At 44.9% G+C, this 27,574-nt stretch overlaps 1 protein-coding gene across 3 annotated transcripts in view; it reads left to right on the plus strand.

The window, feature by feature from the left end:
• The first annotated feature begins 17,329 nt into the window (after positions 1–17,329).
• ARHGEF7 (Rho guanine nucleotide exchange factor 7) overlaps positions 17,330–27,574 on the plus strand; it is a 120,767-nt gene continuing 110,522 nt past the window's right edge. For 2 of the 3 annotated variants that reach the window (XM_050708301.1, XM_035557123.2), the window contains exon 1: positions 17,427–17,767. In XM_050708301.1, coding sequence (XP_050564258.1) covers positions 17,603–17,767 — 165 coding nt within the window. In that variant the 5' untranslated portion in view covers positions 17,427–17,602. Of the gene's footprint in view, positions 17,768–27,574 lie in introns of all 3 variants that reach the window. The other variant, XM_035557122.2, reaches the window with a different exon arrangement.

The following is a 27,574-nucleotide window of genomic DNA, read 5'->3' on the forward strand; positions in this document are numbered from 1 at the left end:
GAAAGGATGAATGCTACACTTCATAACATTATCTGGAGGACTAAAACGTCTATATGTAAATGAAGAAGATTTTAAACAGGTCTATGGATGTCATTAGGTTTTACCAAACTTAATATGCCACTTAAAAAGGGTCATTACCCTATATTGAGGCTATATGTTCTGTGCTATTTTACATCTTGTCACTTGACTTGGGAACTTGCATGGAGAAATGGAAGTGCAAGCTTGATAAAAGTCTTGATTTTTATGTTGCTTCAAATTGTCTGAGTTAAACCATGAGTCTATCCATCTCCACTCTGCAAGTAATTTTTATCTGTATAATATTTCCAATAAAACATGAAGCTCTTCAAGTGTAGCGAAAGGATTAGTGAATTCTTGGACTGCTGACACCTTAGGATAATGTTTAGCAATGGGTTCGAGTTACTCTCTTGAAGCATCGTGCAGCTATGGCTAGATGTCTAATTGAGTGACCTAGACAGCTGAGTGTTGTCACTGTATCTGAGCAGCAGTTCATAAAATCATTCATTCTTTTTTTTTTCTGGGCTGTCAAACAGGCAGCTATCATCACTGTCACATTTTTGTTGTTATTTTCAGCTATTTATTAGGCATACATGTTGCCTGCTTGGACTGTGTTGATCATATATTATTTTATGCTGGCACTCCAGAGCCTCAGAGATGAATCAAACCAAGGCATCCAAGTCTGGGTGTGGAGCACACATCCAGTCATCACAAGACCTTTCCTTTTTTAAACTGCAGTTGCTGTCTCTGTTCCCACTTCTTTGGCTGGTCATTGCTTCAGGAAACAGAAGATCCATCCTCCAGTCTTGATTCCTGTGTTAATTACGCTGCCTACTGGAGCACCACAGGGCAGGACAAATCATAGAATCACAGAATATCCTGAGTTGGAAGGGACCCACAAGGATCATCAAGTCCCAACTCCAGGCACCACACAGGTCTACCCAAAAATTCAGACCATGTGACTAAGTGCACAGTCCAAATGCTTCTTACACTCCAACAGGCCTGGGGCAGTGACTATGTCCCTGGGGAGCCTATTCCAGTGTGCGACCACCCACTTGGTGAAGAGCCTCTTCCTGATGTCTAGCCTAAACCTTCCCTGCCTCAGCTTGACACCGTTCCCTCAGGTCCTGTCACTGGTCACTGAAGAGAATAGATCAGCGCCTGCCCCTCCACTCCCCCTCGTGAGGAAGCTGTAGGCCGCCATGTGGTCCCCCCTCAGCCTCCTCTTCTCCAGGCTGAACAGGCCCAGTGACCTCAGCCACTCCTCGTACGTCATCCCCTCTAGGCTCGTCACCATCTTTGTAGCCCTTCTCTGGACACTCTCCAGTAGTTTCACGTCCTTTTTGTACTGTGGTGCCCAGAACTGCACACAGTGCTCGAGGTGAGGCCACACCAGCAGAGCAGAGCGGGACAATCACTAAATTTGGAGATGGAGACGTGGGCAAGGCAGCTGAGAGGTGTGCTAATTCAGTACGTACACACTGGAGCAGGGATTTCCAAGCTCTAATGCAGGAACTAACATTTACCTTCAGAACTACATTTACATTGAGTTTCTTTTTCTTCTTCTGAGGCAGTAGAGAGCCTTTAGATTTTGGAAATTGTTTGAACTACTGTTATAGGCCAGTGAACTGCTGCGGTTGTAGTTACCAAGGCCTGGCAGAAACCGCACAGCTGGAAGTCAGGGATAAAAGGGTGAAAAACCCTCAATGACAAAAAAATACCAACCAGGAGCAAAAACAAAAGCATTTATTCCCCTTACATGGAGTACAGCAAGAACACACCTGAGCCGCTACATCAAAGTAAGACCTCTGATGATTATTAAGGTAAAGAAAGGCCATGGCTACAAAAAACGGTAGGAACAAAAAGCCTGAGTTGCTTTTCTGAAGAAAGAAATGTTCTGCATATCTCTATAGTTAGCTGGACAATGCATCTGGGCAGATTTGTTTTCCCTAAAATGTATGTACCACTCCAAAACAAAACAAAATAAAAAACCTCACTTTTGATCGAAAAATGGTTTACAAGTTGGGAAAACCAAAGCATTTTCATTAAAAAAATAAACACAACTTTTTGCTTTTTTTTTTTTTTGTAAAACACATTTCTAGGGATTTTTTTACTTGGTTGATGCCACGCATTCCCATCAGAAGATATTTTTACTCGTCTTACTGGTTAGTTTTCAAGACTAAATCAAATACCTCCAATTTTTCTGCCAACCAAAACTTCCCACCTTTCTAACTCCTCACTTTCTTTTCACCTCTCTTTCACCACTTTTCTAATACCATCTGTGCTATTCATCAGTGTTTAATTCAATCTTTGCCAGCATTCTACATCCCTTAAAATCTTGGGGTAGGCCAAACTCTGGTTACAGAAACGGTTTTGGCAGTACTAACTCTTGATTTCTATGCACATGTAGTTAAATTCGTCTGGAAAGAAAATCTTATGTTTTCACAGTAACTACCTGCAATGATAAAAGAGAAACAAAAAAGGGGAATAAAAGGGGAAAAAGAGACAAGGCATAAATAAAGTAAATGTGAACGAGGAAGAGAGCTTCAAGAAAAACAGAAGGAAATACAGAAGGAAATAAAGGCATGTATCATGTAACTGGTCAGAGAGGGAAATAGCATGTAAGACACCTAAGAGAGTTTATATATATCACTTCATCTTTCAACAAAGTAATAATAATTAAGATGGGATCTTCTTAGAGAAGACTGCATTCATTTTTGCTTCTTTCAGTGAGTTTGCTACAAGTCAATGTCTGATATTGCTTTTTCAAAAATTGTTCCTGATTGTGCAAATGCAGATAAAGACATGGAGTAATTTCTGCTTGCTTTGTAGTCTTCATGTGTGCAAGCAGTACCTCCTTATATATAGCTAGAGGCTAGGGGAAAGCCAGTGTGGAGTGTTGCCAAAAGGGCTTGCTCCTTACCTGATTTTTAAAAAAATACTATTTTTTTAAATACCACTGATTTTAAGTCTTGAGAAAAAAAATACTCATTTTGTTGACCTTTTTCTTTTTTTCAGAATTAAAAAAAAACAAAACCAAACACAAACAGTTTAATGGCTAGTTATGTGAGGATACTTTGTAACACCTTTCTATAAACATTTTTTGATTTATTACTCTTTATGTTCTCCAGGTTAGCGTTCAGCTCTGCTTGTTTTGAATTGCTTGTATAGCTGCCTTTGTCCTTTGCTAAAATAAAGATGGATGTTCACACTAGGGCAAAATTAAGAAAATCATGCAGTGGCTCTATAGTTTTTAGCTACTGTTACGCACGAGGGTGTGTAATATCAGTCTGTGTGGGCTGATAAAATCGTGGTGCCTGAGTAAAATCTGTATGTACGCTGTGGTCTGAACTCTGCAGTGAAAGTTGGAGGGAGCCTTTCACCGCTGGGGACGTGACAGGAAGCAGAAGCTGCTCTGGCTTGGATCTGTAATGAAGTTAGCTCCAATTCATCTAGCTCGTCTTACTGGTAGGGGGAGGCACTGTGAAAGCAATTATTAGGAGACAGAGCTGAGAACATCACTGAGCTCAGCATACTAAGCTTTTGAGCTTTTGTGATTTTATTAGATACGTGGATGAGGTCACCTTTAAAAATAGCTGAGAGGAAGAGAAAGGAGAAAAGATGTGGGTTGCCTAAAGTTGTGCTGCTAAAGAAATCATGGAGCCTCTTGCTAATACATGGTGGTTCATTTTGGGCTGCTATTTTCATTATTCTTAAAGATATGCTGAGAAATTGGGATTCCTCTCTTCCATTTTGTTTACCTGAAAATTCTTGAGGAGTAAATCAGAATCATTTTTGTAAATGCAGCCTCTAGTCCTGGAAATTCATAAGCAATCACTGCAGTTTTTTCAGTCTTTCTGGTCGTGGGTGACCAAAGAGAAATTCTGTTTTACGCCTGCATTTTAAGGCCAGAAGCACGAGCGATTATTTAGTTTGACATTCTCCATTCACAGGTCTCGTCTGAAGTCATATTCATGGAGGCTCCGTTTGATAACTGGCTGCTGTCTCATCTGCTTGCTCAGTACTGAGTAATAAAATGCCTTGAGCTTATTCCTATGCAGTTTTTCTAATGTCAAGGTAATTAATATGAATTTTCTTTAGCAAATACCATCTAAAACCTCTTGATTATTGATCTTTCTCTTAGAGCTGTAACTCTAGTTCAGATTGTATTTTAGACTGTAATTTAGAATCTGTGGTATCTCTTTATTCCTGTGTTTGATATATAAAAGCTTCTGTATGAAATCGTCACGCTTGAAGGGGCATCAAGGTTCACGTAGCGCATCTTCCTGTTCCCAGGCAGGAACATGCAGAGATACATCACTTCTGACAGATATCTGTCTCATGTTTTCTTAAAGGTTGCAGACAATGCTAAGATTACAACACCTCCCCAGAAAAACTGTAAAGACATTTCCCAGTGTTGGATCTGAATTTGCCTTGCCATAGTTTAAACCTGTTCCTTCTCATTTCATGCACCACAGACACAGAAAACACATTATTTCCATCTGTTTTGCAACAGCCTTTCTATGTGCTTGAAGATTTGCTCCATCTTTTCTCATAGGTCATACGTTTTGTGTCTTGTTCCTTCCTCTCATTCTCACTTTCCCCTTGCTGTTATCAGTAGCTTCATTAGCACATGTGCCTGTTGTTATTCTTAACGTTATTTTATTTTTGCCTCAAGTACTTGGAGTTAGAATCTTCACAGGGAATAACTCCTGGATAGTGAATCATCAAAACTTGTTTTTATAATTTAGCTGGATTATTCTATTCATACTGGTAAAGACACAGGATTTCTAAAGTCAATACATCAATAATTTTTGCCAAGTCATTGGAATTAAAATAATTTATTTAAATGCTGACTTCAGTATTTGTATAAATACTGATTTCAGTTTTCAGCTCCCCAGTATAAAAGTGCTCTCCACCTGGAAAGCAGGTAGGTATTAGTCTTGTTTGCCTCTGGTTTCTGAATGTCACATTGGATGATTTTTGTGCAGGTGTGATTCCTTCTAGCGAAGGAATCTATATCATCTATCTATATCTATATCTATATCTATATATCTATATCTATATCTAATCTACATCTAATCTGCATCTACATCTACATCTACACCTACATCTACATCTACATCTACATCTATATCTATCTATTTATATATACATAATAGATATAGATATCTAGATCTCTGTATCTTGTCTTCCAGAAAGATTTAGCTTTGAATTAGCTAGAAGACTGGTGCTACAGGCTGCCGGAGGGTTTGCCTGGCTTGCCTCTAGCAGGTAGCTCTTGTTGTGTGATGGTACTCACTTCCATGCCCTCCTTTCAACAGTGAAACTTCAGTGCTCCCTGCCATGAAGACCTCAACCATTTCATCTCACCTCATTGCAGAGCAGAATCCTGGTAACTGAGGTCAGAAGAGACCTCTGGATGTCTCTAGTCCAGCCTCCTGCTCAAAGCAAGGCTACCTGCAGTTAGATCAGCTCATGCCAGGCTTTCTCTAGTCAAGTTTTGAATAACTACAAGGATGGAGTTTCCACACCCTGAAAGCTGCTTCTTCTGGGCAACCTGTCCCCATTGCTCTCCCTGTGACTTTTCATTTCCCACATCCACTCAGAAGTTCCTTGCAGTGACTTGAGTCTTCACCGCATGTCTCCGAGGAGTATCTGGTCCCATCTCCTCTGCAGCTCCCCCTTAGGTAAGTTAGGCAGCAAAAAGATGCCTCCTCAGCCTGCTCTTTTCCAGGCTGAACTAACCCAGCTTTCTCAGCCTCTCCTTTTATCTCACAGGCTCCAGCCCCTCAGCCATCCTCATCCTGTGCTGGACTGGCTCTAGATGGCCGAGAAGTCTCTCATTCTGCAGGGCCCAGGACAGGATGCAGCGCTCCAGAAGCGGCCTCACAAGTGGGAAGCACCCCTTCCTTTGCCCTGCTGGCTGCACTCTAGCACTGAGCTCGCAAGGCAGCAGGGCTTCACTGTGGCTGAGCTAAAGTTTCTGTACTGACCTAAAAGTTTTATTCTTTTTTCCCCTTTTGCTTCAGGCTGTTCCAACGAGTTTTCTTCAGAAGTAGTATTTTTGCCTAGTCACCACGCAGGCAGCTTTATCTAGAGCTTTATCCCTCTCTGTAGTCCTTTGCACTCTTTTGTGCTACCAGCACCATATGCTTCCCGTGTCTTTAAACAAATGGGAACTAATGGCCGTGCTGGAAATTGATCTGTGTACAGGCTTGCGTTGTATAAAGCCTGTTTAAAGGAATAACTCTCTGCAGATGTCATTCTCTTCTATGTGTCAACGTTATTAACTGAATATTCAGATCGTTTGCAGCATTCCTCCCATCACTGTATTAATACCTCTTGCAGAAGTGGAAAGCGGAGGCTTCGTTGTACTGTGGTTGGCAAACTCTTCTACGCTTTATTTTGGGAGCTCAACTGGCTGCTGCAGAGGGGCAGTTTCCGCTCCGTCTGAGCACATCATGTGCTGGTTAAATACCTCAATCATGAACATATGTTACAGGAAATGCAGTCGTAGCACATAGCTTTTTTTTTTTTTTTTTTTGTTATTCTTAGAGTTATGACTAAAGGGCAGCGTCAAAGTTCATGGTCTAAAAGTGAAGAGTTCTTGACAGTCATCTTTTTTTTTTTCTTTTTAGGTCCTTTAACTTGAAACACTATTCTTCTTGGCTTTAAATGGTAACTTAAAGCTGTAATTTACAGTAAACAATTAAATACCTTTGTTGAAGCTAAATTAGCTTATGAGAGACAGATTCTAGTGTTTACAAAGCTAATAAAAGAATATTATTTGACTCTAAAAAGTTAAATTCTTTCAAAGTTTCTTTGTGTATTTTTTTCTGAGTTATTATTTCCACCATTTGGAAGAGGAAGCTAAATTATATCCAGCTTTGTAGTCCAGCAGGCTTGACATGTCATCACTACTTTTTTCCCTTTTTATTAGTTTATTTTGCTGTAAATTATGAATATGTATATTTCAGATAGAACATGTAAAGAAATATAAAGTTTAATACATACAGCTCTAAAGCATACTTTAAAATAAAGCAAATAATCTGCCTTGTACTTTGCAAATTAAAACATACAAACAGAGTATTAAATAAAAGGGCCCGGGGTCCAAACTTTTATCTTATTGTATGGAATAGTAGCTCTTCCTCAAACAGTCCTGCTGTGTCTTTTTGAGGATTAAAAGCCCTTTCCATGCAAATAAGACTATCCAACTTTGTCACACAATACATAATTATGTTTAATTACTGCTATAGAAGATCTGCTGTTATAGTTGTTTAGGCAAAGATCTCATGGTATTTAATAGGGACTGAATAAAAATCGTGGCATCAATATGTAGCTACTATGAAGCCAAACGTGCTATGGACTGGTTTTGTGTAATGGTTAAATAAACTTGTGTGGTGTAGGACTATTTGATCCATAATTCTCACTGGCTGGAGGCTTCTAAGGCTTAAACTTTTGAAGAAACTGGGATACTAGCAGAAAGAGCATAGATAAAGATCTCAAGTAATTGCAGAACTCATTGCTTTATTATTTTCATTTATATTTTATGTACGCAAAAAAAATTAGCTCTGGTCCAAATGCAGTGTTGCATCTGTTGAATGAATAGTTCATTGCAGCTTCTGTATAAAAAAAAAACTTTATTTAGATCAATATTAAAAATCCTGAGAGAATCAGAACAATTTTCCCTGGACATGAGTTATTTCTTCATGAATTAAAATCAAGAGGAGAGAATGACGAAGGAAAATCCCTATAAAGTTCCCCCTGGAGTTTTCTCCACAGTCTTTTAATTTAGGAAAAGTGAAACTTGTATTCAACAGGATGGGGGAAGGAGTCTGGAAAACATATGCTCTTCTTGTGTCAGTGCTCCTCTAGTTGTTTTGCACTGCCTCCATACCCAGTTGAGTCTCTGGATCCATTCTCCATAGGGCAGGAAAGTGCAATGGTGTCTGGTGGGGTATGATCCATCTTCTGTAGCAAAAGTGAAGCGTCCTTTTCCGATGGGTGCAAAGTGCAGGCTGTGAGGGGAGCTCCCCTGCTGGAGCTGGTGAATGGTCCAATTCCACTTTTAAGGAGATAGCAACAGTGGGCAGTGTCTCTGAGTTTTCATTTGTCATTTCAGAGAGTTATTAATGACCTTCCTTTCTTCCTATGAAGACAGGCTGAGAGAGCTGGGGATGTTCAGCCTGGAGAGGAGAAGGCTCTGGGGAAACCCCACTGTGACCTTTCAATACTTAACGGGGTCTTATAAAAAAGATGGAGAAGGACTCTACTCGGGTAAATAATGATAGGACAAGAGGGAATGGCCTTGAGCTAAAAGAGGGTAGATTTAGACTAGACATTAGGAGGAAATTCTTCACTGTAAGGGTAGTGAGGCCCTGAAACAGGTTGCCAAGAGAAGTTGTGGATGCTTGTGGTGCAGGGAAAGTTAACTCCATCCCAGGTAGACCCAGTACAATGCCCCATCCCTGGAGGTGTTCAAGGCCAGGCTGGACGGGGCCTTGGCCAACCTGGTCTGGTGGGTGGCATCCATGGCAGGGGGGTTGGAATTAGATGGTCTTTAAGGTCCCTTCCAACCCAAACCATTCTATGATTCTACGACAGGAAACAGTGATGTTTGCCTTTTTCTCTTGAAATATTTTACATATGTGTGGAAGATGTTCAAAAGACTTATTTTTAAGTTGGTTTGAGGAAAGGGAGTGCAGTCATACAGGCATGACTGTGGCTGATTGCATTTTTCTCCTAGCTGGTCTGGAAAATAAGCCAAGCTTAAAGTTGAACTGCTGAACAGCTCTAATGTCAAGAACAAAAAGTTGGAATTGGTGCAGAGGAGCCCACTTGTGAACGATCTGCTTTCTGGTGGCTAAGCCTCATTTGTTTTGTATTGGTGGAGTTGTCTGAGCTTGAAATCTCAGGTGGAGCAGTCCTGGTGAAACTCTGTCCCCTGTGTGTGTAGTCATGCTAGACGGATTTCGATGGTCAACTCCACAGCTTGGGAAGTTACACTGAAGAAAATAAGAGTGCTAGCTTTTAAATATTACTCATCTATGAGTTTGATGGAAGGGATTATTCTTGTCAGTAGAAGTTGCAAACAGAAGTTCCCACAGATTAATCTGATGTGCTGCAATGTCTTTTGAAAAAGAGATAATATGAAATTTCATACTTTATGGTTAAAGCATTACTTTCCCTTTCTTTTGCACTGAAATCTAGGAGAACAAAAAGAGCCAGACACTGAGTGTTTTTTGAATATTTTGTCAGTCCTTTCTCATGTAAAACTCTCAAGTTACGTTCTGAGAATTTGCCTGAGAATGGACTTCAGTGTTTGCCTTCTCTATCACCTAATTAAATAGGCCTGTTTTTGAGAAGTATTTTATCAGTAGGCACAAACAAATATGCTCGAGTGTAATGATGTTACAATAATCATTACTGGTCCAGACAGTCTTATGAGTTTGGATAGAACAAAACGACGTGAAAGCAACATGGGTTTGAACCACAAGGATTCCACAAGGATTCAAATACTCAATTTCAGCCTTTTTTTTTTTTTTTACCCCCCCCCCCCCACTTTTTTTTTTTTTGGAGGCTTTACCTCATTTCCTACTATATATTTGCAAGGTTAAATGGTTAAATCAAGTTATTTTGGTGGTGTTATTTCTGCACAGTGGCATTAAGCCATGACATTCAATCCACAGCAGTAGAGCCAAATAACATTTGAGAATCTCTGTGTGCATTATTTATGTCAGACATCAAAGTGGGAGGCTCACATTTAGGTCTGACCCCACCCTTGTTATTAAGTTTAAAGGCGATGGCAGTGCTGTTGTGAGTTACACATCAGCTATAAACTGGTTACAAAACATATCTGAATATGGAAACACCTCAGATTGTCTCGGTGTGATTAGATGGTGAATGTAATTTACATGTTGAACAGTGGAGAAGTTCTTCCTTGTACTAACAAGCATACATAAAACAATGTCTCTAGCAGGTTTCTTTCCCTTAATGTCCTTTGCTTCTTAAGTTATTGTTTTATACACTTCCTAGTCCCAAATTAGTGCAGGTAGTACTGATTTAGCACTATTTAGTATTGATGTAGTGATTGCTCGTGTTTTTTTCTGACCGACATACATAATGAGAAGCTTTTCATTTCTGAACTGAACAGTTATGGACTTGTTTTGCTGTTGAACTGAATATGCAAATAATTATGAGGAAAATAGGCAGCGCTCCCAGAAAAGCCTCTGGTTTCCAAGTCTCGTCCAATTAGTAAAGAAGGAAGCTTTCTTACACAGCTTTTATCATGGCCCGTTTCACTGATCAGATAGTGATTATGAGTAGAGATGAGACTAAACACTCTTCAGATCGGAAAGCAATTATAGAGTCAATCTGTTATAGCAGTTACCGATTAATGTAATATAGCCATCGCATGTAGTCATCGCAGGTAATACGCTGAAAATAAACAGAGATCTCCAGTGCTTTGGAAGTGCCCTAGAAAATCCAAGGTAAACACTGAAAGACTTATTTTGTTTAATCTAAAAGCAGATTTTATCTTACCTTTGCGATGTGTTTCCCTTTTGCAGCTATATCTGATAAGGAGTTGGAATATGCCTGCTGGAAACTAGATGAGTGATGCAGAAGCAATGACTGCAGAGCTGTCTTTCAAAATACGCTTTACATAAATGTAGAAACTCTCCATCGGGAGCTTAGGAAACATCAGCACCGGAAAAGGAGACAAAAATTTCAGGCAATCTTCAGCCCAGGGTTCTTACAAGGTTTTATTATCCAGTTCCTGTGCTTAAAAGCAAGAATATCCCATTACTTTGTCGGAAGTGGGAGGCTTTATACGAGGCCACTGAGTAATGGAGGCCTGACTCATTCCTTATAAGGGTCATTTTCGTGTAGGGCAATAGCTTCACCTGAAATACGCCAGGAGAAATTAAGTGAGGGCAGACCTAACAGATGGTTAATCGCTAAGAGATGACATTACCTAAGCTTGAGAACTCTAGGAAATCCAGCTTGACGGTGACTCTTATTTCTCCTCTCCGAGCAGCTGTGATGTGACTCTGTGTATACACCTTGGCTTTTATAAATTTCTAGATCTTCAGGATTCAAGGCCTCTGGAAGATCTTATTTACGAAGACGCTTGTCATGTGATTACTAGTTAATCAGGACACACTTTATAGGTTTATTTGGCTAAAGTTAAAAGCACTAAAAATGCTAACTGCTGCAAACAGGGCTATAAAAGGCAAGGAACAATACACAATTTCTTTAACATTGGGAGCTCAAGAGAAAAAGGCAAAGGGCTGAGCTGAATAACCATCTCCATAATCCATCTCCATCAGGTGACTGCAGTTTTCACCTGCACGAAAGAGAGCAGCCAGAGGTGCGTGGAGCTTGTGAGGAGAAGCAGAAGGGCAGGGAGCAGCTCCCTCAGGCGGCCCTCCACCCACCTCCTGGTCCTGGTAGCAGCACCACTGCAAGCCCTTTAGTCTGGGTAGGTAAAGGTTTGGTAAGCTAGGTGGGTCTTCAGCGAGACTTTTGCTGGAACAGTTCATTTTGTGCTTGGCTTCTTTGAAAAGGAGCACTCGGAGAATGTGTTACTGCTGGCTGAGAGGGGCAGAACCAAGTCTGAAGTGAACCAGCGGTGGTACAAAGGTCTGCAACCTAAATGGATGTAATATAAATATAAGATCATGAGGGCTGAAAGGGTGCAGATGCTAACTGTAAGGCAAATGGTGACATTCATTATCTGCAACATTTATTGACTGTAACATATATTGGCAGATCATTAAACGGCTTCTTTCACCTTGACACTTCAATACCAACTGCACGCGAAATGTACGTAGTCAACAAATCGTACTGTAGGACTAAAAATAAAAACTCCATAAACTCACGTGGTCTGCTGCAAAAATAGTCCAGGGAGCACTTAAAAGCTTGATCGAGCTGATAGCTGCTCTCGCTGAGCCTTGCTGCGTGCCACACGCGGGCTGTGGCCAGGAGCCAAAGGGAGCAGGCTCCCAAAGCCCTCCCTGCCCGTACCAGCAGTGCAGCCCCTGCACCCAAAAAACAGAAGGAGGGAGCAGGCAGGCAGTGACACTTGCTGTGCCATGTGGAGACGGTGATTCCCATGTAAATAGGGAGTAATCCCGTTTTCTGGTTGTATCAAATGTACTGGGATCAACGTGTGGAAATGTTATCACGCGTGCTGACCGGAGAGTTGCTCATTTTGTTGCTGCTGACCAACGCAGTGACCAAGAACCTCTAGCATCTCTCTGTTCTCCTCCCCTCTCCTGTCCTATGTGCTGCCTTTCCATCCTCCTGTACTTCAGAAACTTCTGGAAAAATGCCTGTCTACTGCCCGGGCCTTTGGAGTCAAGGAGGGGACAGGCTATTGGCACCACTAGCAGGACCCTACTTCGCTCTGGTAGGGACTGCATTTTTAAAAGCAAACTGGCAGAGATCTGTGGCAAACTTTCATGGGGCTGGAAAATATTTACAGAAAAGGACACTACAAAATACGTGCAAGAGTCACCATGTGTGGCTTCCAACCCAGTGGCCCTGTACCTCAGAGAAGAGGATTTTCTTCCATTAACCTAGTTTACCAAGTGCATTTTCCATGCAGCGCTGAACGAGTGTCATTAGCATTCACTCGGAGTGAAGGAATGGCTTTGACTGTGGTTCTGCTTATTTGACTCCTCACACTAAACAGTATCCATCATGATGAATGCTTGGCCCACTTTGATTCCGGTAGGCAAAGCACAAATTCTGCTGGGCGATTTCTGCTGAGGAGCAGAGCCTGGGCAAAGCCCAGTCCCTGCTACTGCAGTCGAGTCGTATAATCACTTTAGTCCTCTCGTTGCACTTCTTTCTAAAAATGGCTGGGCGACTCGCCCCACTACTTCTTATTAGCATTGAAGAATTCTATGGCTAGAAGAATCGAGCCTTTTTCTGATTTCCAGCATAAATTTATTCAGGACCTGTTTGTATCCATTTGTTTTTGTGCTAGCATTGTCCTTAAGCTTAAATAGCCCTGGTCTATCCGTGATATTTACTCACTGATGTATTTATAGACAGCAATCCTATCCCCTTTCTCAGGCTTTGTTTTGCCAGGCTAAACAAGCCAGGCTCTCAGAAGATCACTGTCACTCTTCTAATGACTCTGTTCCAGTGTGATTTAATTTTTCCTGAATGTGGTTGTCCAAGTCTCTGTGCTGTACTCCAAATGAGGTTTTACCGATGAGTCTGCAAAACTCTTACCCTTACTCTGCCCAAAACTCTCCGTCAGGTATATCCTACAATCCTCTTTCTCTGGACGGTCATGTCAGTGCTCTGTAGTAAGAGTTCAGAGCAAAAGTTTTAGGGCTCACTGTTTAAAAACGTCACAGATTCATCAACTTCAAGGCAGCCGTGACAACTGCTACCAGCTGGGGATCTGCATCTGATATTTCAGCCTGCAGGACACAGCTTTCTCTGTGACTGGCCTGAAACTGCAGAGGCACTGCCAAATTCCCTTCCCCCAACACCTTCCCCAGGGGAACCACTGATTTGCTTCCGCCCAGTCTGTGTTGTTAAGAAAGCACTTACTCCATCTCATGCTAACAAAATGCAGGGCAAATTTTGGTAAATACTGTCCATTCAGTATGCACACATTAAAAAAAAAATCGAAACCTTGACTCCTTTTTTGGTTTAAATTCAAGCCCTTTTCAATCATTTCTAGCCATTTTGATTTCTAGACATTCAATCCCCGTCCTTCATTTCTTCCTCAGTCCTCATTACGTGTGAATAAAATACTTCCAAAATGGCAATTAAAATAGATTTCTTTCCATAGAGAGAGCTCTTGTGTGACTGCACCGCTGACTATTGTCCTTCTTCATTTCTTCCTTTCTCAGGTCTATCTGTCATCTTCTATCATGCGTGATTTAGACTAAGCCCTCAGTTGCGAGGACCGTCATTTTATATTCATCTCTGCCTGAAGTGGAGATACTTATTATTGGTTCCTGAAAGAATAAGGAATATAACAGATCAATGCCATTATCCTGAATTGCACTTAGAAGACAAAGGTAGTGTAGCTGTTGAATTGATGGTCTCAGGAGCATGGAAGCAGAGCTACATTTGGGGCTATCACAGGCTTGCCAGAGGACTCTGCGGGTATTTCCATCTAAAGATCATAGCCGGGATAAAAGCTACAAAAGCACCAATGACCGTGATAAAGCTTACAACACAGAGAGTTGTCTTAATTGCCCTGTAAAATGAAGCAGACCTTAAAAAAAAACTTCTGACTGTTAAGACCAAGACTGCTCAGGCTCTGCGCTCAGCACAGTGTGTACCATGAAACCCATTGGGGATGCCCAATCTGCCTGGCCACCTGTCCTGGAGCTGAGCACCATGGTCCCGACCATCAGGGTGCCTGTGTCCCATTGCCAAACACGCGCTCCAAGAGTCCCCTGTCTGTGCTTCTGCACCAGCACTGTAACTGCACTCCCTATGGTACTCATTCGTTTATGCTTGGTTGACAAGCTCTCGGCACCAGAAATTTTGCATCTGCCTATCAAAATACTTTGGCACCTCGAAGATAATTAAAGATATTGGGTATAAAGTTATCCAAATATAACCGTGTCTCTGTTGTTGTTCTATTTTTTTTCCCCCACTCATATCTTCTATCCATTTTTCTCTTCAAGTTTATTTTATTTCATTGATCCGTTTGTATTTATTTCCTTCCTCTCTCTCTCTGTCTTCCTTGTACTCACTAGAAAACAAGGCACAGCTTAGTCCAGAGGAAAGCATACTCTCTTGCCACCCTCCTCACTAAGATTAATGCTTTCGGAGAAGAGAAGCTGAGGCTGACCGAGCCTATGCTTGCTGCAGGTTCCTGTCCTGCCTTAGCTACTAAAGGCATCTCTCCGAGAAGAGACAGGCAGACAGCTCTCCAAGTGCCTGCCCTCGCTTTGTCGAAGCAGCAGCCTCCTATTCTCAAGGGGAGCCCAGAAAACATGACCACGTGGCTTCATCCATGTAGAGGGGTCTTCTACTCTGTATTTCTCCATCTTCATCTGTGCTGGTACTGTGGGGCTGGTGGGTCTGCCTTCTGAGGTCTCCAACTCCATCTCTGGCATACAGATGCATGTGTGACAGCAGGTAACTGCGAGAGCCCTAGCTCCCCTGCCAGCTGGAGATACTTCAGGGCACTTTTGAAAGGTAGGTTCAACCAGACTTGGAAACATACCTCTGAGTTTAATACAAGTGTTACTTTGTTGGGGTGAGGCTTTTACTCTAAGGGATGGAAACCTCCATAGGGCAAATCTACAGAGGCAGTTACCTACTGCACAGGAATCCCAGGACAGTGATTGATCCAGTAAGACCCCTACATAGCTAATTACAGTCTGTCAAGGTGATTTCTATCTAAGCCAGACTGATATTTAATTAGTCTCCTCCCCATTGAAATGCTGACCTTGGTTTGGCACAGGGAAAGCAGAGAATTGTGTATCTGGCCAGAGCACCTCATTGCAGCTCCAGGAGCTGACAGACGAGGTATTAATAGCTGGAAATGAAAAATGGAAAATGGGAGTCCAAAATGGAGCAGGAGCTTTCTCTACCTGCTATTTCCTTCCTCTCCTTTTCTCCCTTCCCTGAAAACTGTTGCTCGCAGGCTGAAAGATGGAATAAAACATGCAGGAGTACAATTGCCTTTTCATCACTTTCAGCTTGGGGTAAATACTCAGGACAACTCAGCCTATACTGCAGAATACAGGAGGTATCTCCAGCATTAACTTTTCATCAAATTGAAAATTGGCAATTTATTCCCGCTGTTTTGTCTTTCAATCACTAGCTAATCCATGGCAGAAATTTACCTTCTACCTTGTGACTACCTGGTTTCTTTAGTAACTTTCTGTAAGACAAAAGCTTGCGAAAGTCCAAAGAAATTACCAACTGTTGAATCTTTATTTGCTGAAAACGACGTGCTGCTAGATCTACAAGATCTCTGCCAAATCTGGCTAACGTATGTCTTCATCTCTTTCAAAGAGGGGTCCAGATCTTCTTATTAAACTAAACTAAACTGGAACTAAAACTAAAAATATAAAAATCTCTTTGTGTAAAGAGAGTTTCCTGAAAGTTTCCTGAACCTACTACATATGTGCTCTGTATCTATTCTTTATGAGTCAATACCAAAACGACTTTTTCATCTTTGTGTATATTTAAAAATGTTTTATAGAAAAAGGTAGTTAAAATCATGCCTTTTGATGTCTTCAGAAAGGTTTTAGGTTGCTTAAATATTACCATACGGGGTTCCCAAATACAGGGCATCATCAGCTTATGGATGGTTTAGAAGCAAAAGTGGGACCGAAGTTAGGACGTAAAATAATCTGAACAGCTTTGATGGTGAAACAAAAAAGAGAAAGGAGAGAAAACTGGTCATAATGACGTGCCTCATCCTTCGTGTTACTTCAAAACTTTCCCCCCCCGATATAGCTTGCGCTCACGGGATGAGGTGGATGCAGAATATCAGTCAGTCCTAGCAGCTTTTGGTACAAACAGGACCGAGACTGGCAGGAGGAAAGCACAGAACAGGCAAGCAGTGTGGACGGATGGATCACAGTAAGCACCTTCCAGGGGGAAGCCTGAAAGGAAAAGAAGCTGGGAAGAGACTGGCATGTTCCTCAATCTTTTGGGCACCTCCACCCAGATTTGGAAAGATTTGGAGGCTGCTCCCCTGCCTTGGGGAACTGTTGGACGTGGTTAAGCCATCCGTGCTGCTTTCTGATCACAAGAAATAGGTGGGCATGCCTTCTCTGTAGCTATCTGGTAGGCAGCTGTTGCTCCAAATATGCATCAAAAAGGCAAAGCGGGAAAACAAAAGTCTCAGATGGTTGATGCTGAGAAACATTGGAAGAGATATTGCACCTCAGGTGTCAGAGTTTAAGAAAATCTTCCTGTGTTATGGATTAGGGTTGGCTTATCTCATCCTGGGTCCAAAGGCACCGCTGCTCTTTGGCAGAAGATTTGATCACAGTTGGGGGATCATGGAGCCATTTGGGCTGGAAGGGATCTTAAAGATGACCCAGTTCCAACCCCTCTGGGCAGAGATGCCGCCCACCAGAGCAGGTTGCTCAAGGCCCCATCCAACCTGGCCTCGAACACCTCCAGGGATGGGGCACCCACAGCCTCCCTGGGCAGCCTGTGCCAGCGCCTCACCGCCCTCAGAGTGCAGAATTCCTCCCAGCGCCTGACCCAAACCCGCCCTCTTTCACCCGAAAGCCTCCCCCGGAGGCGGCCGGGCTCTCCCCCCGACCCTTGCGCGCCCGCGGAGGCGGCTCGGTGAGGGGCGGCCGCTGGGGGGCAGCCTCCGCCCGGCCCTGGCGGAGCCTCCGCGGGCGCGCAAGCCCGTGATGTCAGGGGGCGGGGAGGAGGCGGCTCTGCGGTTGCATGTGTGTGTGCGAGCGTGTGTGAGCGTGAGTGTGTGTGACACGGGGTGGCGGTGTGACGGCGGGGCGTCGTCATCTGCATTCACATGGGGGAGGCGGGGGCCTCCGCTTGAAGCCCCCCCCCCCCCAAAATCATCCCCCCCATCATCATCATCATCATCATCATCTCCGCGGCCATGACTTCGGCCGAGCAGACCGTTACGTGGCTGATCGCCCTGGGCGTGCTGGAGTCGCCCAAGAAGACGGTGGCCGACCCCGAGGCTTTCCTGCAGTCCTCCCTGAAGGACGGCGTGGTGCTCTGCCGCCTCCTCGAGCGCCTGCTGCCGGGCTCCATCGAGAAAGTAAGCGGCTCCCCGGCATGGCGGGGACGGGGAACGGGCTGGAGGGGGGGGCTGCACCGGCTTTGTGCGGCCGGGGGCGGCGGCGAGGCGCGGGGGGGCACGGCGGCGGCCTCCGCCGCCGCCGTGCCCCCCGCGCCTCGCCGCCGCCCACGGGGGACCCGAAGGTTGGGTGCTGAGTTTCCCCATGGGGACGCCAAAGAACCCCCCAAACCCCCCCTCCCCTCCCCGCCCACCCCCCCCTTTCCCAATAATAATAACAACCCCCAATTAAAGTCCACGGCGTCTCTCCAAAATAACGCCGCGTGACGCGGGCTGGTTTAAGGGTTTTTTTTTTTTTTTTTTTTCTTCTTTTCGGTGGGCTGGCGCACCTGGGATGCCCGGTGGGGAAAGTTTCCCCGCGGGGATGAGCGAAGGTCACGCGCCGTGCTGGTGGCCAAGTGCGGGGTGGAGGGGGGTTTCAACTTCTTTGGCTTTCGTGGCTTCTTCAAGCCGCCCGCTGAGCCACGAAGTTTGGGAGCCACCACTCTGAGTTTGGTAGGGCGCCGAGCTCGGCTTGCCACGCACGGGAGTTGTCGCTGCTTTGCGCTGCGCCATGACACAGAGGTCCAGGACTGGAGTCCCTTGGGCTCAGTGGAGTCATTCCTTTCCCCGTGAGCAAACTGGGGACACAGAAACCACCCAGGAACACCATCAACACGATCGGAGCCGTGAGAGCTCCTGCACGAGCAGCTTGAGGCCCACCACGGGTGATGGGCAGAACTGCCCGGGATGGCCGCCACCACCTTTCCCCTCCAGTTGCCACGTGTGTGTTGGAGCTGAGGCTCCAAGGCTTTAGGTGCTGAGCTGCGGGGCAGGGAGAGGCTTTGGGGAAAGGCCTTCCCCTTCTGGAGGTGTCGGCCGGCATGGTGGGACGGTGACCTGAGCTTGTCATGAGGAACAGGCTCTACGGCAGGCTTGAAAATAAACACAAGCATGACAGAAATAAGTGCTGGAAGAGTGTTTCCCAACTTCACGTGCTTTTCTCTGTACGGTATAGCTAGGAGTGGCTCTGCTGATGTGAACAAGAGGCTCTCTCTTGTTTCCGCCTCAGAGCAGCCAACACCTCACACCTCAACACCCTTCCCCTCAACACCTCAACACCCTTCCTGACCCCAAGTCCAGGGGAGGCTTTGCAGAGGGGCAGAGCTGCCTGCAGCCTACCCCATGCCCAGCGCAGCGCACCAGGAGCTGTCCGTGGGGTGTTGGGATCTGTCCTGTGCACGTGGGTGTGGACCTGGTGGTGTGGAGACAGGAGGTCTGGCAGCAGGTGGTGGTGGGTGGCTGGGACCGCTGGGAGAGGCGAGGAGGAAGAGCTGCTGTGGGAGGAAGGCTGCTGCTTCTCTGCCAGGCAGGGCATGGGGTGGGCAACTGCCCGAGGTCCCATGCTGGTCTGAGGTCCCTTTCTCCTCTGGCTTCAGTTTAGTCTGGGGGGAAATCACTTTTTCTGCCCCTTTTTCTTCTTTTTTGAAGGGCTCTCTATTTCTTTGCTTATTTGTTTTGTGAGGGGGTCCCAACTTATTTTTGTGGGTCTTTCACACTGCACTTTCTAACTCACAGATGCATCTGAAGGACTCATGAACTCATTTTCCAATCCAACTTTGTGAATATTTTCTCTGTAGCTTCAGAGTGTATACCACACAGGCTGGCAGCAAGAAAGTGGTATAAGTCTGAAGGAGGTATAACTCTGAGATATTTCCATAATACTTTTTCTCTTTTTTTTTTTCTTCTGCGTTGCTAATAAAACATAAAATTTGCATCCTTCCCTGAATTGTTATTTTTTTCCATGCCTTTTTTGCTACTGCTGTTATTTATGCATTATTTTTATCCTGAGAGCATTTTATATGAGCCCTTTTATTCCCTATTTGTCGCGAAAGCTGACACTTCAAATTGGGCTTTTTTTCAGGTTTAAACAATACACAGTTTGGCCCACAGATGTAGGCTGATTCAGCTCTCAAACACATTTAAGATCGGAACTTTCTATAAATACCTGACATCAGCAGGCACTTTGAAGACTGACAGAGCTCACTTTCCTGTAAATACAAAATAGCAACTAAAACCAAAACGAACCTTAAAAAAATATACAAATTAAAAATAAGCAGGAATGTTTATCAGTTTCTTGAAGATGTTTTCTACAAAATGGTTTAAATACATTTCTTTCCTTCCAAAACTGTTTAGAAAGAGGACTCGATATCTGTAGGAATGTAATAATACATTTTTTGGCATTTTGTGCTTTTAAAGCCTCTGGGTACCCTGCGAGTAATTAGTAGAAGAATTTTAATAAATAAAGGTTGTTTGACCATAAAAGGAATAAAGCACTTGAAGGGCAAAGAACAGATTTTTCTTCAGTCAATAAAAACAAATTGGTGGGTTTGGAGGCTGGATAGTGTGTTCTTCTTTAGATTGCTTTGTATTTGTGCGCCGTCTTTGCACAGAATAACTTCTTGTCAGGAAGTTTTGGCTACGTTTGCTTACATGACAGTCATCTGTCTTGAACAACAGCAGAAGACAGATATTAAATTGATCTGATTCCAGGAACTGTGAATGAAAACACGTTGGAAAGTGATGTTAGTACCAATTGTGTCTCTCACTTTTGGGCTGCTGTTGGACATCCCTGTGATTCCTTTGCGTTTCGAGGGAGGACATGCCGAGGTAAAACAGAATAGCTGGGTTGGGCAGTGTGATGGTACTGCCGAGCAACCTTAGCCTGGGGAATAGGATAAGGGAAAGGAACAAAAGGGAGAGCAGTTACCGAACCCAGCACCCTCTGCCCAAATCCAGCGGTGTCTCAGCTCTTGTAAGTTCTTGAGGAGTCGCACTAAAATCATTGTTTGAATGAAGCCAAGGTTTCGAGTTACAGCTTCGCGCCCCCGCGCTGTAAAACCGAGTGGCTTGGAGGGTTGGGGAGAGGATCGCCGTGGAGGTATCGCAGCGCGATACTGCTTGCTGCGTAGATGCTTTTCATTGCAGAGATCATTCTCCAAACAAATCCCTCCATTGCAGACCCGTTTGACCCACTTTTGACATTGTAAATAGAGATTAAAACTGGAGCGGGAATTTTCCTTGTCATATTAGACTTCGCGCTCCATTAAGTTTCGTTTGTACTTTCATTTTTTTGGCCGGTTGTTCGACCGATAAGCGTTTCTTTGAGGACAGCTCCATTCGCCTGAAGAAGAAAACAGGGAAGACACCTCAGGGGAAGGAGTCCCGGCTCTCGGCATCAGCCCGGCCTCGACCACTGCGTCCAGGGGCTGATATCTGTGGCATGTGGGGAGCCTGGCCTGGGGAAAGCAAGGAACATGCTTTCTCGCTGGAGGAGGCTCAGCGTGCGGTTGGAACATGAGTCGGTCCTCCGCGTGGAGGACTGGGCTCCGGTGTTGGTGTTTGGTTATTTGTTGGCACCGTGACAGGATTGGTGGGAGGTTTGACTTAGCGGTTGAGGTCTTTGGTGGAAAAAGGCATTCTGGGTTTTAATTTAGGAAGAAAAGGCTCCTAAGGCAAAAGGATCGCTCTACGTGAGTCCCCAAAAGGAGGGCCCAGGCTGCCATGTGTGGTGGCCATCTTGTTAGCCTTAGGACAGGTGTAAGCACCAAGTGAAGGCAGGCCTCACTTGTCTCTGGTTTCACATGGATGTCTCGGGGCCGAGTACTTCTGTCGTGGTGACGGGGACTGACCTGACCGTGGTGTTTCAGGCATTGCAAAGGAGAAGGTGCTTAGGAGGACCATTAATAACGAGCAGTGCTTTTGCAGCCAGGTGCCTTTGCGGAGAGCACGGGCCAAAAGCCTGTCCTCGCTGAAATCCGCAGGGAAGGTGCTGCCGCAGCAGGCCATCCTAGGACTAGACCAGGCAGACGTGAAGCTAAATCTGCATTTCAATGTGCATATGCTCTCTCCCCTGGGCAACAGTCCTCACGTAGAGCCTCCCGAGGAGATTATTTGTGCTTCTGGCAAGAATAATCCCCGCTGGGCAGCTGTGCCTGCGGGCAGGCCGCAGTGTGGCCGGTGTGCGTGTGGAGGGTGCTGCTGCAGGGTGGAGGAGCCGCGAGGGCGAGCCCAGCTCTTGGGGAAGGTTAGCCCAGGTGAGAGCATTAAAACGCCTTTTTTTCTAAGTAGGGCTCATTCTTGTAAGTGCTACTGTGAGCTTCCTCGTGGGATCATTTGGTCGTGTTACGGAGTTGTCATTGACCACGCTGTCAGTCACCACGTTACTCCTGTTGCCTTGCGACTGCAGGAGTACAAGAGAATCGCTGATGGAGAGCGCTGCTGCTTTTGGCATTTATTCACTGGCTTTGTAATTGTGGTGGCTGTGATGTTGTCCAGAGAAACACAGTATTCTGAGGAAGCAGAGGACCTGTGTCTGAATTTGGTGTCCCTTTCTCCTTCAAAAATCAGACCCTGTTAATGCCGAAGGATCTAGACTGAGTTAAATAAGGGAATGCCAGACCCAGAGAAGAGGGGGAAATTTGTGAAATTATTTGTGAGGAACTCATTTTTGTGAGAAAAATACAGAGTGTAGTTTTGCCAGCCTCACTCTCTCTAACATCTTTTCCACAGTCCCTAGAAGATGTGTTCTTTCTAGGTCTGTGTGTAATATGGACAACAGAAGAGGCGATACCTTAGCCCTCGGGTACCCAGACCGTCCTCTGAGCACCACATCTCTGTGGGGAAAAGGAGGAGCTTTGGGGTGCCATCAGTGCTCTCCCTCTGGTTAATACAGCGTGCTAGGGGGCAGAGTGCACAGCATCGTTCGGGTGATGATGCCTGCGATTGTAAAGCTTTGGAAAAACTGCAAGTCTGGCCTTAAATTTAAGTTTATAAATTATATATGTACGTATATATTTATTTAAAATCTGCCTTTGAACCACTGAGGGGAACTGAATATACATCTTTCTTAAATAGCAATTTTCATTTGTTGCTGCCCAATGTTTGTGGTATGACCAGATGGAACCTTACCAAGTTTCAGGCATGACAGGGCTTGCAGAAATACCGTGAGCTGGCAGCACGGAAGGGACATCAGTCTTGCGCTCTGCCTGGACTTTGCCTTGGCTGGCTGAGCTTTACTGCCCGGTATTTAGCCATTGTGGCAGTCTGTGCTCTCCCTCATCATGCCATGTGGAGCAAAGTGATGCTCTCTCCACATCACTTCCTATAATGCAGCCGCAGCCATCACCCACCACTGGTGCAGGTGATGAACTGAGAAATTCCCCTGGCTCTGTTCCTCCCTGCAGACCTTGTGGGCAGAGTCCCCTCTTGGCCCACAAAACACTGTTTAGGTCTAGGAGCATTTGGGTTTCCATTTGCCTGCTCTACAGCAAGCACCATAGGAAAGTGCTGGCAGCTTGCCCGGGGTAGGGTCTCCGCCGTAGGGTTTTTGTAGGCCCGTGGAGTATTTTCACACACGCAGAGGGGAAAAAAGCCGTGAAGTCCTACGCCCCCAGCTGATGCAGCTGTGCTGACAGAGCAGCGCTTTAGTTGGCTCCGTCGATGTCACTGGGGGAAGTGGTACGGTTAGACTGGCAGAGGAATTCCCTCTCTGGCATATGTTACATCCACACGGAGGAGCGATGCCAGCACCGCTAGCAGCAGAGCTCTTCCAGTGTAAACAAACCCTGAGTGATTGGACTCCTGCAGCCCGAGCTCACGCTGCATCCGAACAGCGGCACTGCCTGCTGCACCGGGGGCACTGCCAGGTGCTGTGAGAGGGGGTGCAAGACCCCTGCTTACCGGCCTCCCTGCACGGGGGAATGCTGCAAACAGAGCTCCCAAATTATCCCTTCAGCTGGGTTCTCGTCAGCTGCTGCCCTAACGCTGCTGGCAGCTGGAGCAGCACGTCATCGTGCTTTGCCCACTCCAGCTTCAGGGAATGCTCTGCGTCCTGGGTCGCTCCTGGAGCCCAGCAGCCCCAGGCTGGTAAAGTCACAGGGGGCTACGACAGCTGCCTGCTAGATGGTGTCACCTTTTTCTTTAAATAGACAGGAAAATAAGAAAAAAAAAAAAAAGGGAGGGGGGGGGGAGGCTAGGAATTTTTGGACATGGTGGAAATACTACTTGTGCAGTTGTAGCTAGACCTCATGTGTGCCTATGTGTGCTGCTTTATGCATTTATGCATTCTCACATGCACGTGTGTCAGCAGACTCAGCCTGATCTAGTTCACAAGGTGGGCCTACAGGTGGATTGTAATTGCAGTTGCAAAGGCAACTTGCAGTCTTGTGTTTGCAAAGTTTTACATGCTTGGCATTCTCACTGCTGTCTTACTGGGTTTTGTTTGTTTGTTTGTTTGCCTTTTTTGTGTGTGCGAAATATAAAAATACAATGGAAACTTCTGAAAACAAAACTGTAGCATCTGGAACACCGTGACGCCCTTAACTTACTGCGTTTGTATCTTAGGGAGTGATCAAATACCTGTCTCATGGGAGTCTGTTTATAGATTTTGATGGGAATTTGATCAGGTTCCAAGGAAGGTAACAAAAATCCAGTACTTCCACTGCAAAGAATATACTGTTTTCCTGAGCATTGTTTAATGCAGGTGGAAGTCTGAAAGGATGATCTCAAACAGCTGTATCAGTCTCACAGTATCATTTCCACAAGGCAGTTTAAAGAGAAAAGTGGCTCTAGGTGTTGTGTAAGACTCAGAGAACCAGTTTATCAAGGCTGCCACAGAAGCGGTTGGCATTTTAAGAGGACTGTAAATTTCCTTCCCAAACTTGCCAGCGTTAGCTGAACTTGGTGTTTTGAGGGCTGTTGCAAATAAAGGGGCATTTCTGACAATGTGCAGAAGAAGAACTTGGAGCTAAAGAAGTCTTCAGTCAACCGAAGCGCTCCTGTTCCAGCTGCCCTAACCGGGTGGAAATCGAGGGATCAGGGAGCCGTGGCTGGTGAGTTGGTATGGCCCATTGGGCAGTAAAGGAAGGGTGGCAGGCTCCTGATGAGTGGGATAAGGTTGCAGGGCAGAAAAGTAGGGTTAAACATGGGATTGGAATTGCTGGTTTGAAAGGTGGCTTGATTCTTGGTTTACTTCAATCTGGGTGTCCTTCTCAGCATACAAGAAATTTAGGTTGTATTTTAAGGCACCTACCTCTCGGGTGTGTGCAGAGCCCTGGTAAGTTTTTTGAGTGAGCACTGCAAATTTAAAAATTTGGTCACTGGAGTATGTGGCCTGTGAGAGTCTGTTCTTGGATCCAGCTCTTACTGTCTACACTGTGTCTGCTGCTGGGTTTTCAGAGCATGGGTTTCCTCGTGCCAGAATGCAGGTGTGTAGCACACAGTAGCTGCCATGCTGCTCATTATTGAAACGTTTGTGGGCAGCAGGTTTTATAGGTTTGGAAAAATCAGTACTAAAGAGCCACAATACAGCAGAAACAAACTCATTGTGAGATCTGGTGCTCCATCAAGATGCCTAAAGCCCAGAATGTGTCTTTCTAAGAATCTTGCTCTGTGTTTTCAGTTTAACTGTAGAATCCTGCTAGTGCCACCTCACTTCACCAGCAAGATCTGCAGTCTGTGAAGTGGCTGGGCTCGAGTGCGGGATGCTCCTCAGTCACAGGCACGAGCGATGTGACCCTTAAAGTGTGGCTGCACCTTCTGCTGTGACTGCTCGGCTGTCCTCGGTGGGAGTCTGGGGCTCCGTGCTCCTTTCTTTCCTGTCCCTGCTGGATACGATTGATGAAGATGGGTGCTATAGGAAGGAGGGACAGAGCAGGAACCTGAAAGCTGTTGGTGTGTCTGCCCCAAGGGATGGGCCCTTATGGTCAGTGTCTTGGGCGGATACAGTGCAAACAAGACCACAGGCAGAATGAACAGGAAAAATGATTGGCACGTTGTGACAGAGGACAGTGCCCTCGTCCATAACACGTTCCCTTATGATTTCATTCTTCTGTAATGCTTTTTAAAGTGCAGGACTGCCTCTTTACAGGATTTTTTCCCTAGCGTGCCTGCTTGGAGGCCGAGTCTTTGAACTTTGGACTCAGGAAGCCACACTCCTGGCACAGAACATTTTGAAGTGTCTGCTGGACACACCTGCTAGTTGGCAGGTACCTCTCTGTTCGCTGGTAGTTCTGCTTTCTTGTAACTGAGACGGTATTCCTTCGTACTGAACCGTGTTGTACATATTGTATGTCATGCTACATAAATGATTGAATGACAGCAAGCTTCCTACATAGAAGTTTAAAAAAAATCAATCTCTTCCTACTGCCTTCACTCCAGTTTGTTCGAAAGACCTCTCTCACTTTGGCCCATTTTGCTCATCAGATGAATGCAAATGAACAGCTGATTTTCCATACATAAAAGTAGAAGACATCAGCAGCTATTAATTTATAGAGTTTACTCTTTGCAATCGAAGGGATATCTTTTTGTGTTTTAAACTCATTTATTGTTATACATTCCTCATTTATTTTCTTGGCATACTTCCGTTGTCCAAAAGGTAGCCTTTTTCTTTCTTCCTAAGACAGCCCCTGTCATACCTTTTCTCAATAATTCTTGTCTCTGCTTTGCCCTTCTTTATGCATTTGTTGTTGTTGATTAAAATCATAGAGTTAAACTGAATCAAAACAGAGGTAATTTTAGCTGGGCGCCGTCTATTTGTGTCATGTTTTCTGCCATCCAGAGAAGATGGAGAACAATGTAGTCCACTTCTTGACAGCTGCGGCGCCTCGCATGCATGTCCTCGTTGAACTATCCATAATTTCTAGAACTATTCCCCGAGAGATTAGGTCTTAATCAGAACCTGTCCCTGAACCACGAAGCAGTGGTTTAGGCTGTTGCTGCCGCTCTGTGCATTACCTTCGCTCATCGCGCTGAATTCCTCTGTGGAGCCCCGGTCCCTAATTAAGAATCTGTCAGGTCCCTCTGGAAGTCCTGTCTTTCCTAATTACAGTTATTCTTTTTTATTTGTATTACTGTAGCACGTAGAGGTTCCAGTTGGACACTGAAGCTTCTTTGTACTGCGGGTGGTATAGGCTTGTAGTAAGATGACAGCCCCTGCTAATGAACTGACAGTGTTGGGCTGTGACAGCAAGAGGAGGAAACAAACACCGGCGAGGAAAGCGCGTAACCTCTTCTTTTCATTGGCTTTATGTACATGCAATCTTCTTTCTGTTAAGCTAAGTAATGTTGGAATATGACCCTCTTTGGTTTTGGTTTGTTTATTTATCCTGGCTTTCTGAACGTGTTTGCTTTCTTTTGGGCAGACTAATCCTTGGCTGCCTGTGCTCTGCTTGCATTTATGCTGCGTTACAATGTGAATAGTCTGTGGGCTATAAATGCTACCTGTGTAGCTGCCTATAACAGGATCAAATGTCTGCTACCACAGGTGTAATTTAAACACTGACTTGGCCCACACAATTGAACTGGGAGATTTGGTCAGAGGTTCGGAGTGTGCTGCTCAGGTCATCGTGCTTCTTCGTAGAAGATTGCTGGAGTCATATTGAGGTTTCCCAGTTAAATAACCTAATGGATTTGCTTCTTTTTATGGGATCATTAACACTTCACATTTCCAGCAGGATACAAATGCTGCGATATTTTTAGATTCTTTACCCATATGCTTCTGTCTCCCATTGGATAAAAATGCTACCGTACCCACAGAGCTAAGAAAATGTAGCCTGCTTGTGTCATCCCCCTGTACCGCTCAAGGCCATTACCCTCCCTTGTTTTGACAGAGAAAAAGAAAAACACATTTTTAAAAGATTTACTGTAACTTATTCTATTCTTTTTGAGGGAAGATGATTTTTAACTGGAAACATGCATTTGAGTTCTGGTAGGACTGAGATTTCATGG

Source organism: Cygnus atratus, chromosome 1, assembly GCF_013377495.2.
Source record: "Cygnus atratus isolate AKBS03 ecotype Queensland, Australia chromosome 1, CAtr_DNAZoo_HiC_assembly, whole genome shotgun sequence".
NCBI lineage: Eukaryota > Metazoa > Chordata > Aves > Anseriformes > Anatidae > Cygnus > Cygnus atratus.